At 37.1% G+C, this 12,954-nt stretch overlaps 1 protein-coding gene across 1 annotated transcript in view; it reads left to right on the forward strand.

The window, feature by feature from the left end:
* Positions 1–12,954, forward strand: part of PRKDC (protein kinase, DNA-activated, catalytic subunit) — a 230,245-nt gene that overhangs the window by 41,732 nt on the left and 175,559 nt on the right. Inside the window, exons 22-25 of the mRNA XM_080801920.1 lie at positions 4,868–4,974; positions 7,246–7,336; positions 8,309–8,472; positions 9,186–9,338. Of these exons, the coding sequence (XP_080658046.1) occupies positions 4,868–4,974; positions 7,246–7,336; positions 8,309–8,472; positions 9,186–9,338 (515 nt within the window). The remainder of the gene's footprint in view (positions 1–4,867; positions 4,975–7,245; positions 7,337–8,308; positions 8,473–9,185; positions 9,339–12,954) is intronic.

Raw genomic sequence — 12,954 nt, forward strand, 5'->3', positions numbered from 1 at the left:
TTTTATTGATTTTGGGAGTGGTCCTCTCTGCCTCTTGCACGTGAATGCTTGTTTCCTTTCCCAGTTTAGGGAAGTTCTCAGCCATGACTTGCTCAAATGTTCCTTCTAGCCCTCTCTTTCTCAGTGCCCTCTTGGTACCAATAATTCTGACATTGGTTTGTTTCAAGGCATCATTAAATTCTCAAAGGCCTTCTTTATGGGCTATTGTCTTTCTCTCTTTTCCTCACCTTTCTTCCTTTCCATCAATCTGTGCTCCAGATCACTTATTCTCTCTTCTGATTCATTGACCCTAGCAATTAGAGCATCCAATTAAGACTGCATCTCATTCATAGCATTTTTATTTATTTATTTATTTTTAACGATTTTATTTATCAGATAGAGATCACAAGTAGGCAGACAGGCAGGCAGAGAGGGAGAGAGGAAGGGAAGCAGGCTCGCTGCCGAGCAGAGAGCCCGATGCGGGGCTCAATCCCAGGACCCTGAGATCATGACCTGAGCTGAAGGCAGAGGCTTTAACCACTGAGCCACCCAGGCACCCCTCATTCATAGCATTTTTAAGTTCAGCCTGATTAGATCTCATTTCCACCCTTAGAGATTCTATATTGTCATTTATTTTTTTTCAAGCCTAGCTATTAACTTTATTATTGCTATACTGAATTCCATCTCTGACATCTTACTTATATTCATATTGATTAGCTCTGGGGCTGAGAGCAGCCTCTGGTTCTTTCCTTGTTGTGAATTCCTCCTTCTAGTCATTCTGTCCAGGATGAGTGAGTAAATGAACAGAGTCCAAAATATCAACCACGACCCAAGCAAAATGCACCCTAGGAAAAAAATCCAAAGTTGTATGCCACGGCAGAAAAGAGAACAAAACCAAAATGAATCTAAATGGTAAAAAAGGGGTGCCTGGGTGGCTCAGTGGGTTAAGCCACTGCCTTTGGCTCAGGTCATGATCTCAGGGTCCTGGGATCGAGTCCCGCATCGGGCCCTTTGCTCGGCAGGGAGCCTGCTTCTCTCTCTCTCTCTCTGCCTACCTCTCTGCCTACTTGTGATCTCTCTCTCTGTCAAATAAATAAATAAATAAATCTTTAAAAAAATAAATAAATAAATAAATAAATGGTAAAAAAGGGTGGGGAAATGCACCTGCGTGGCTTAGATGGTTAAGCGTCTGCCTTTGACTCAGGTCATGATCCCAGAGTCCTGGGATCTAGTCCCTCAGTGAGGAGCCTGTGTCTCCTTCTGCTTCGCTCTCTCTGTCTCTCATGAATAAATAAATAAAATGTAAAAAAAAAAAAGGGGGTGGGAAAGAGAAACTCTAATCTCACAGGGTGGACAAAGCAGGTGATTCACTTGTTCCTGATTGAAATTTGGTCTCTGTGTTCAAAGACCTTACATCCCAAAATTGCAAAGAAAGCAAAACTATATATATACACATATATATATGTGTGTGTGTATATATATATACACACACACACACACACATATATACACACACACACATATATATGTAAAATTGAATAGAGTAAAAGAAGGACTAGAATGAAGCATATATATATGTAGATGTGAAAAAATAAAAGTTAAAAAGTGACTAAAAAGCTAAGTTAGCAAAATAAGAATTTAGTTGAAACAGCAAAATGGTTTAAAAAAAAAAAAGAAAGAAAATTTTTGGCTGAAAGACAAACAAGTCGTGAAGAAACACCTGGAGCTCAATTTACTGTTTTCCGCTGGCACTGGAGTTTTACAGTCTTGTGGGATCCATAAGCTTGTCATTCACCTGTACTTCCAGTCTGTCTTCTTGGGGGAGGAGCCTGCTGCGCTCATTCTCAGGTTTCTTTGCCTAGCAGTGTTGGCCCATCCCTTATCAGGAGGATGGGCTCAAAGTAAAGCTGGTTGTCTTTGTGGCTTTTGTTCCCTGGCAGTTTTCCGTGCCTCTTGAGAGGGCCAGAACAAAAATGGCCATACCTGGATCTCCGGCCCAGAGCCACAAGATCGAAGTCCTCCCTCTTCAATAAACCCTCTGGGTCAAATCATTTCCACTTAAGTGTGTACCAAAGTCTGTAGACTCCCATAGTTCACTCCCACTGCAACTCTCCCAGGGAGCGTTCCAAGGACCTGAGAGCCTCTGCGCTTTGTGTCTTTGCAACCGTGAGCGGTTGTGGGCTCGTGCGTACACCCTGCTCCGCTGTTCTCAGGTCATAGTTGGGTGCCACCTTACTGTCCTATCCAGGGCCACTGTCACCCTCCGAGCTGTTGCCTAGTCACGGGCACAGCCGTTTCATCCCTCTTGAGATCATAAACGGCCTGCATATTTTAGTCCTTTTCAGGTTGTCAGTCAAAGAGCCATCTCCCTACTGGCCCTGCTTGCATTTTATGGCGACCAGAGATGAGAGTCTCTCCTGGGCTTGCTGACCATAACCAATTTCCCAGCTCCACTTCTTGGACTATCGGTTAAGGCACCCTGGTTCTTTCGGTGTCTTCTGGGATCCTGAAACACAATGACCCACCCAGAATTCTGTCCTTTTCATTCCCTGAGCCCCTTTTAGAAAGGGATGTCTCTCACTGGAGCAGATTTCTAAGGGTTCCAGTTTTGCACTCTAGTGTTGTATCATTTTCTAGTAGCCAGCTTATGGAGGCTCCCTCCCCCTTCTGTTTATCTTCCAATATTTCAATATTTCCCTGCAGATTCACAACTCTGCACCTTACCTTGCAAAAAGCAGTTGTTTTTCTGCTTGCAGAGTTCCAGATATATATATTTCCTTATAGCTCAGGCTGAATTCATGGGTGTTCAGAATGGGTTGATACATATCCAGCTAAATTTGAGGGACCAGATGAAACAAGGTCCTCTACTCTCCCGCCATCTTAAGAATACCCATTTTAAATTTAAACCAAAATTACTAAACTTGTCTCATTTATCAAAGTTGTGCCTTAATCATGTAATGTTGTTAACTAAATGTTTCTGAATTAGTTTTTCTAAGTTTTTTCTTTTTTAAGTATTCACATTTAAAGCATTATGGTGAATGCTGAAAGTATTTTCACAGAATTACAGTAACATTCATTTTACATTTTACCTGTATAAGGCACAACAGGGCTCTTTGAAGAGACTTTATAATCCAGTCTATTAATACCCTCCAAATACAGGAGAATATTATGCACTAGGGAGAAGTAAAGGCTTTTGTCAGTTCAGGCACATATTTACACCAGCAGATGCAGAGCATATTGCTTCAGTTCTGCAATTTGAATCATAGCTCAAGAGACACAAGAGTGAGACAAAACACTGACCAGTTCAGATATTAAAGGGCTGTTTTTCCCAGTGTATGAAATTCTAAACTAATTTGAGCTCAAAGAAAAAAAAGGGAAAAAAAGTGAAGCAAAGAAAAATCCAGATCCTCTCTTCATCTCTATCCCGTCAGTGAGTAGATCTCTAATATCTGTACACAAAAGGTCAAGTGGTAAGCAGACAAATTCTTAGTTATAGAGACTATATTATTGGGCATAAGCAAACTGAAAGCACAGCATTACAGAGAGGAGAATGAGACAAACAGAAAGCAGGTGTAAGCTTCTATTATCATTTGGGATTCATTCTTGGAGCCAAGAAGAGACATGCTGGGATTAAACCTTCCGTGAGGTGTTTTCCAGCAAAGCAGCTTTACCTGGCTGTCATCCAATCTGCTGGGCATCTCCAGAACTAGTGAAAAATATCTTTATAGCTTTAAAATTGTAACTCTGCACTGATATAATGTGCACATGTGTCCAAGATTTTATTTAACTCAGTAATAATAAAGGAACTAGTAAAATGTTAAACTGGCTTCTATAACCTGAATCTAAATAATGAGAAAACATTAGATAAATCCAAATAGAGATACAATATACAACATTACTGGCATATAATTTTTTAAGTGTTCAAATCATGAAATTCAAGGGAAGACTGAAGAACTCTTTCAGTTTAAAGGATACTAATAAGACAGGGAAACTAAATATGACATGTGGCTCTGAACTAAAGACATTATTAGGATCAATGCCGGCACATGGATGGAGCTGAGGATTAATTGTGGGTCATGTCTCAAGACAAGTATTCAGATTTAGATAGTTGGGGCATGGCTGTGACGTAGGAGAATGTCATTACAGGACTGAAATATTCAGGGGTGGTGGGATATCAGGTTGGTTATTTACTCTTAAGTGGTTCAGGAAAGAAATTTTGCACCATACTTTAAAATTTTTTTTAAGTTTATTATCATTTCAAAAAAAATTTCATAAAGGAGATACTTTACAGCTCCTCATTGCCCCTCATTGAATTTTCACCATAATAGTTTTAGTGTCCCCTGATTATTCTTCCTAATATTCATTAATGCTATGATGGTGGCAAAAATAGTGATTTTTCAACTCTATCATTCCTGTATACTAATTGGCATTCTACTGTAAGAAGTAACTTTTCTCACCTATTTTTATTAGTAGGGACTTGTGGATTCTTATTTTTCCAGTGAATCTAATCTTTTATTGTTATTATTAATTTTGAAGCTCAGATTGTTCCAGATATGGCTTCCATACAAAGAATGGGGGCTGGCTGCTTTTCTTTAAGCAACTCCTTACTTCTGGAACCACAGAATGATTCAGGCTCCCCATATAAATACAGGTCTGCCCAATCTCTGGAGTTAGCCACTTTTCCAAGGAACCATGTTTCTTTTAGTAGACAATGATATTTAAACCAGGACAACCACTATAATTTCTTTTTGTTGTAGAAACAATATTTTAACCATAATTAAAATTAGGATTTTAATGCATCTATTTGGCAGTATTCTGTGTTCTCCCTAGTATTCATCAAAAAAATGAGTGAATGCTGTTTACAACTAATTTTGTTTACTATTGATAGATGAGACCAAGAACAACTGGGAAGTATCAGCACTTTCTCGGGCTGCCCAGAAAGGATTTAATAAAGTTATAATAAAGCATCTGAAAAAGACAAAGAACATTTTATCAGTAAGAAATCCCTTGTATTTTCATTACCTTAATGTAGAGAATAGATTCTAATTCTTAGGAAAAGTAAAGATGTTCATTTAAAATGTTAATTCTTATATGTAAATTATAGTATAGAAATAATTTCGATATATTTTTAGCCATAAGAATAAGAAATACTCATTCTTTGGTTTATTGTCTTGATCTTGTTTTCATATTTTCTTTACCTTCAGATGTGGTAATAAAAAGTAATATGCTTGATATTATGGGTATGTAAGAGTGATTTGTTTACATACTAGATCTTAAATATATCATTTTATCCAGTTTAATTCATGTCACCTTTTGTGGTTTTTTGGTGATGATTTCTTGAGATCAGGTTTTAGAGATGTGGCATATAATAGGAAAAAAAGAATAAAGAGAGAAAACAGTATAGAGAAAATATGTATTTTAGGTATGAAATGAAAATGAAAATTTGAAAAACTTTTAATGTCTTGAACTGATAATGCAAGCTCTAGGGTAAATTCTTTCCACTGCATTATCGTTGATAGCTTTTGATTGAGAGACTGCATGGAACTGGAAATAGCTGTATAAAATATTTAAATTATGTTAACACATATAAATAAGGCAAGATAAAATTACTTGAGCATATCTCAAGTTTTGCAAATTAAATTTCTTTACAGATACACAATCCCTTATTCTGTAGGAGAGTGGTTCTTGAAGTGAGGACCTCTGTGGGTTCCAGGGTACAAGGCCAAAACTATTTTTAACTCAGTGACATTTGCACTGTGGTGTAATGATAGGTAACACTGTTGGTTCCTTAGTGTTTAATGGTTCCTTCCATTAAATCTTGACCCTTGAACTCATGTCTTTTTAATGTTCTATGTGATGAAACAGGAAGTATGCATAAAGTAGTCAGCGGAATAGTGCAGTGTGACAGTTGTCTTCAGGGAAAAGCACTTTTTTTTTTTAAAGATTTTATTTATTTATTTGTCGGAGTGAGCACAGGCAGACAGAGTGGCAGGCAGAGGCAGATGGAGAAGCAGGCTCCCGCTGAGCAAGGAGCCCGATGTCGGACTTGATCCCAGGACGCTAGGATCATGACCTGAGCCAAAGGCAGCAGCTTAACCAACTGAGCCACCCAGGTGTCCCACGGAAAAGCACTTTTGTGGTGCTTTGAGCTGTGAGCTCAAGTAGCCACTTATTTCATGAACACTGTTTTTACTTGAAAGAACAACTAACAAGACAAACTGTGGCTATTCAGTATTTGGCAGAGATTTTTATCTAAAATAAATAGAGTGAGCCTGTCACTTCAGCGAAAACATTTGAGATTATTTGTTTCCAATGATAAAATTCAAGCTTTTTAAACAAAAATTAAATTTTGGAAAACTTGAAACCATCACCATGAGCTTGACAGCTTCTCAGTACTTAACAAGATTTTTCTGAAGAGATTGGTGATATTAACAAATGTGATTTTTTTTTTTTTGCATATGTAGTGAAATGTGTCAACATTTGGAAGATCTGCATCACTGGAGTAAACCAGTATTTTCAGATGACTCATACATTATGTTACCAAATCATGCATGGTTAAAAAAAAAATCTACTTTAAGTGTAACATAGACCAGTGGATCTCAATGTAACAGACTATAAAAAATTCATTGCCAAGGTTTCAGACCTTACCACTTGTTCAGTTTTAGAGTAGTATCAAAGAATAACCCCAGTTATTTAAGAAGACTATTAAAATATTCTCCCTCTCCCCTCTTCCATGTTTGGCCCTAACATCACCATGTTTGTTTTCTAGTGAGCCAGACAGTAAAGAGATGGCACAAATGTGAAACAGTGTCACTTTCTTGAGGGTTTTTAAATTTTATTTGAAAAATATAGGTACTTGTCCTAAAAATATGTCCTTTGTTAACAATGTAATGGGTTTCATATTTTTAAATAAAATAATAATAAACAATGTCAAGGTTTTAATCTCTAATATGATAAATACTAATAAATATGACCCACTATAAACGAAAGTTCTTTGGGGATCCTCAGTATTTTTTAAGGGTTTAAAGGGTCCTGCTAAAACTTTGAAACCACTGGCTTTGGACAGGATATCTGACTGCAAAATAGGAAAATATGTGCTTCTTTCCATGAATTTGCAATAATATTAACAGCAGTAGTATGTAGGATATAATGGGCCATTGAGAGACATTAATAAAGTGTCGTAAAATAGTTAATTTTTTCCTCTCATAATTCTCTTAATTTTTATCTCTGTTATTATCACATGTATATCATTGTTCAAATTTGCAGAATGAAGCACAATCCTTAGAAGAAATAAGGATTAGAGTAGTACAAATGCTTGGCTTTCTAGGAGGACAAATAAACAAAAATCTCCTAACAGGTAAACCTTGCTTTAAAATAAATTTGCCTGTGTTTGGGTATATCCTGGTATTTGCTCTTATATGTGATTTATATGTTTATATATACATTTATATATTTTCAAATAAGATGACAAAGAATAGTATTTTGCCTTATGGAATGCTTTGACTATACCCATGCAGTCTGGATAATTCCCTACTAGTTGGGAAAATGTTCTAGCCTGATTTGTTAATAAGCACATTTTCCATTTTGAAACAGAATCTAAGTTGACACTTTTTAAAAGATTTTATACAGACAGAGATCACAAGTAGGCAGAGAGGCAGGCAGAGAGAGAGAGGGGGAAGCAGGCTCCCCGCTGAGCAGAGAGCCCGATGTGGGGCTCGAGCCCAGGACCCTGAGATCATGACCTGAGCCGAAGGCAGAGGCTTAACACACTGAGCCACCCAGGAACCCCTAAGTTGACACTTTTTAAAAACTATTAGAAGTGTCAGGAATTCAAAGTTCATCTTTTTTAAATATGATATTGTTATAGTATTTGGATATTTTTAGTGTTTTTGATTGGAATCAACATTTTAGATTAGTAAGAATTCATCTGTATTTTTAGTTTTTAAATTTCATATTAGATATACTCATGACTTTTGGCTATTTAGGAAGTTAGAACCTATATTGGGAAAATATGTTTTGCAAAGGGGAGATTTTTAGTAAAAATATTGTTCATTTATCATGTTTCCACATAACACCTAAAATAATTCTTACTGAAATGGAAATCAAACATTCTAGACTGTTAAACTTGTTTAAAAATAATTTTACTTTAAATTGAAGTTAGAAATAGTTTGTTAGTGATTTCTAATGTTGTGCTTACATGCCTGAGGTCAAAGGAAAAATAAATGACGTACTTAAAACACTGCTTTCACTAATGAATTGTAGAACAATTGGTACTAGAAAGATTTTGAATGAAAACATGCTCTTCCTGATTTTCTTAATTTTTTAACAGTTGCATCCTCAGATGAAATGATGAAGAAATGTGTGACATGGGACAGAGAAAAAAGACTCAATTTTGCAGTACCATTTATAGAAATGAAGCCTGTCATTTATCTGGATGTGTTCTTGCCTCGGGTCACAGAACTAGCTCTTTCAGCTAGTAACAGACAAACTAAAGTACTTTTATTTTTCATTACATGTGATTTAGAATCTATGCTTATTAAGACCTGAATCTGTTAGGAAATAGATAATAAATTTCAGCAATTCCAATATCATTAATTTTATATTTTCGATAATATGGTAATTAAACAATGATTCAGTTATTAGAAGTAGCAGTCACTGATAAAAAGGAAATATCTAATAGATAATAATGTGGCAAAACATTAATATATCATAAGACTGTTCATAATAGAAGATATAGTACAAAGGGCATTTAAAAGTGATTTCCAATCTGTGCATCATTATTTCCTTAACCTGGGAGAAACAGAGAGTCACAAGTTTTTATGAAATTCATTTGTAAATTTCCAAGGTGCTTTAAAAATATATTTACTCAAAGTGATGGTTGAAAATGTGTTAACAAATGAAGCAAAGTTCTGTTGTAATGGCTGCAATGAAATATATTTCTTTAAATGTACTAGTCCCAATTTGTCTAAATCTTTTAAGTTTCAATTCTTACCTCTTGGGTATAGACTAAAGTGCACAGTGTGTTAATTTTACATGAGAAGTGCTACTTCCAGTTGATTTATATTTATATAAATTTATATAATTTATATCTGTGAAAACTGTGAAAGTTTTTCTTTTTTAAAAGGCTAAATTGAGTAACATTTCAAAATATTCTTCCCTTGTGAACTTGGAAACTTAAACTCTGTTAAACTCCTGGCTTATTTTAGGTTGCGGCTTGTGAGCTTTTACACAGCATGGTTATGTTCATGTTGGGAAAAGCCACTCAGATGCCTGAAGGTGGTCAGGGTTTCCCACCCATGTACCAGCTTTACAAGCGAACTTTTCCTGTGCTACTTCGACTTGCATGTGATGTAGATCAGGTAAGTGAATGATTTTGAATCTGACACAGTTGCAAAACTTAAAAAAAAAAAAGTTGGGTCTAGTTCAGTGATCATCAGAGCTTGCTGCAGGTTGGAATACTGTGGGGATCTTAAAATAAATACTGCTACTTGGCTGGTACCCCTTCTGACTGATTTAATTCCTCAGGGATTTGACCTAGGGTTTGGGACTTTTAAAAGCTCTCCTGGCGATTTTTAATGTGCCACAGTTTGGGAATGAATCACTGATCTAGTTCACAGTTATTGATAGGATAGGTATCTAAAGCTGAATTGGCAGTCTCCCGTGATGGAGGGACTTGCAGTCTCAGGAAGTAGAGATAAGTAACCATGTACAAGATTGGAAATGTTGACAAATGGGCTATTCCTGATGAATTTGTGGCAAATTCTCCATTGCTTCAATGAAGCAGAAAGAAGTAGAATTCTCAGTTTATTTGATGTAGCTAGGTTATCTCTGATATTAGGGTACACACACAAAAAAAGAAACACATAAAAGGAAATGAAAAACTCATTTGAAATATAGATGGAAAATTCTTCACCATATATAAATGAATAAAATCCAGCAAAATATTAAGATGTGCTGTGATTAAATAGGATTTTTGTTTAAAACTGGAAATTTACCACAGAATCAGATTTCAGAAGCAGTGATTCTCTCCATAGAAGCCTAAAAGGTATTTGTCCTATTTAACTAGGAATAGTTTAATGTTATCTTTAATATGTTGTTAGAGAATGTCTCCCTGAATGCTAGAGCCAAATCATCCTCAGGCATGAAACACTAATGCTGCCTTGTGCCTGGCCCAGGACAGAAGCCCAAGGTGAAAAGTGAGTTGGTCTGTTGAGGGGCTCCTCCAGTACCTAACCAGAGCAGTTATAGTGTGGAGTGGTTGCTTAGTATTACTTCGTGTGTATTTAGTTAATTATTTTTTTTAAAGATTTTGTTTGCTTGTTTGACAGAGAAAGAGAGATCACAAGTAGGCAGAGAGGCATGCAGAGGGTGGGGGAAGCAGGCTCCCCGCTGAGCAGAGAGCCCGAGGTGGGGCACGATCCCAGGACCCTGAGATCATGACCTGAGCCGAAGGTAGAGGCTTAACCCACTGAGCCACCCAGGCACCCCTATTTAATTAATTATTTGAAGTGGTTAGTATTTGGGCCTCTCACAGGGCTGTGAGTTCCCTGCAGACAAGGACAATAGAAAGGGAGGAAAAGAGATTATTCTTTCAAGTATAATTTTTAAATTAAACCTGGAAAGCCCAAAACTACCAACTGCTAAACTCGGGAAATTAAGAAAGGAGAAATCTGATGAATTACAAAATTTTCATATATGAATATTCTCATAAATACAAGAAGTATGTACATAAATATTTTTTTCTTTCTTTTAGAGAGTGGGGAGGGGGTAGAAGGAGAGGAAGAGAGAGAATCTTAAGCAGGGTCCATCCCCAGCAAGGAGCCTGATGCTGGGCTTCATGTCATAACACTGAGATCACGACCTGAGCCTAATTCAAGAGTCAGACACACTCAACCAGCCAAGCCACCCAGGCATCCCAGCATTCTCCTGTATCTTTAATATTAGTATTGACCACTTGGAAAATATGTCTACAGCATCTCATTCATAGCAGCATCAAATATATATACAAAATGTCTATAAATAAATTTCAGTATGCCAGGCAGTGTATATTTTATGAATATAAAATGAGCATGCTTTGTACTTGAGATAAGAATCAATATTGAAAAAAACGCCAGCTTTTCCCTAATCATTCAGTAAGTTTGGTATCATTCCAGCAGAAAGCCCAGAACTAATTTCATTTTAACCCAAAAAGTAATCTGAAAGAATAATTGCTTGAGCCTAACCAAGAAATCTTCGAAAGGATAGAGTACTAAAGGAAGTCTTGCCTTAGCAGATGTTAAAATGAAGCCATGTTAATTATAACAGGGTTGAACTAGGTACAGATAGATCAGTAGGAGGATCTCAGAGCTGCCAAGTGGAACCATGTGTATACATAAAAATTGTATATTGGTAGAAGAGGCTTTCGTTTCGTTTCTTTTAAGATTTTGTTTGTTTATTTTGACAGAGAGATCACAAATAGACAGGCAGGCAGAGAGAGGAGGGGGGAAGGAGGCCCCCTGCTGAGCAGAGAGCCCGATGCGGGGCTCAATTCTAGGACCCTGAGATATGACCTGAGCCAAAGATAGAGGCTTAACCCTCTGAGCCACCCACGCACCCCTGGAAGAGGCTTTCTAAGTTAGAAATGGATCATTTAGTAAATCATACTAGGCCAGTTGGCCAACATGAGAAATTAGAGAAGGAAAAATATTTATTGAGCAATCAGAGCATCCAATTAAGACTGCATCTCATTCATAGCATTTTTTATTTATTTATTTATTTTTAAAGATTTTATTTGTCAGATAGAGATCACAAGTAGGCAGACAGGCAGGCAGAGAGGGAGAGAGGAAGGGAAGCAGGCTCCCTACTGAGCAGAGAGCCTGGTGTGGGGCTCGATCCCAGCACCCTAGGATCATGACCTGAGCTGAAGGCAGAAGCTTAACCCACTGAGCCACCCAGGCACCCCAATAAAAGAACTTTTAACGGGCAAGTGGATAAAGAAGACAAATAGTTTATAAATGAAGAGATATATATGGCCAATGAAAGATATTTTTAAATATTTCATCTTTTTAGTAAACAAGGAAATTCAGATTAAAATGATATTGTTTACATCTATTGTCAAATATTTTATCTTATTTTTTTGTTTTTAAGATTTTATTAATTTATTTGACAGAGAGAGAGCATAAGCAGGGGGAGCAGCAGAGGGAGAGGGAGAAGCAGCCTCTCTGCTGACCAGGGAGCCTGATGTGGGGCTGGATCCCAGGACCCTGGGATCATGACCTGAGGCGAAGGCGGATGCTTAACTGGCTGAGCCACGTGGGCACCCCTGTTGTCAACAATTTTTTAAAAATTGATAGTGTTTAGTGTTGCCAAGCATGTAGGGAAAGGACCTTGGGAATTGTGGCTGGTGGGAATGTGAATGGGCACAGGCTCTTTGTGGGCAGGGCAAAAGGCTGGGTCACCTGCAGCTCTGGTCCAGTACTTTCATTTCTAGAGATGTGCTCAGAGCAGTGTATGTGACTTTTCAGTAATTTATCCCTAATAGTCAAAAATTCCTTTTTTTTTTTAACTAACTCTCCTCCTCTCTAAAACCCTCAATTTGTTTCTCAGAGTCCACAGTCTCTCATGTTTCATCTCCCTCTCTGAATTCCCCTAATTCACTTATCCTTTCCTTCTCCTAATGACCTCCATGTTATTCCTTATGTTCAACAAGTAAGTGAAACCATATGATAATTGACTTTCTCTGCTTGACTTCTTTCACTCAGCATTATACTCTGGTTTCTCTTCAGATCTCATAAATCTTTCACCTTTTACCTGCATTCCTAATAATAGGATTGGGGCAACTGGATCATGGTATATCTATATATGAGATACCAGACAGTTAATAAAATATTGATACAGCTTATGTATTTATATGAAAATATTCAAAAGTAGGAAAGGTGGTTACAAGAATGTGTATTTATTTTTACACATGCATATATGTATATTTAAATGTGTGTA

This window comes from Martes martes (genome assembly GCF_963455335.1).
Source record: "Martes martes genome assembly, chromosome: 4".
In the NCBI taxonomy this organism is placed as follows: domain Eukaryota; kingdom Metazoa; phylum Chordata; class Mammalia; order Carnivora; family Mustelidae; genus Martes; species Martes martes.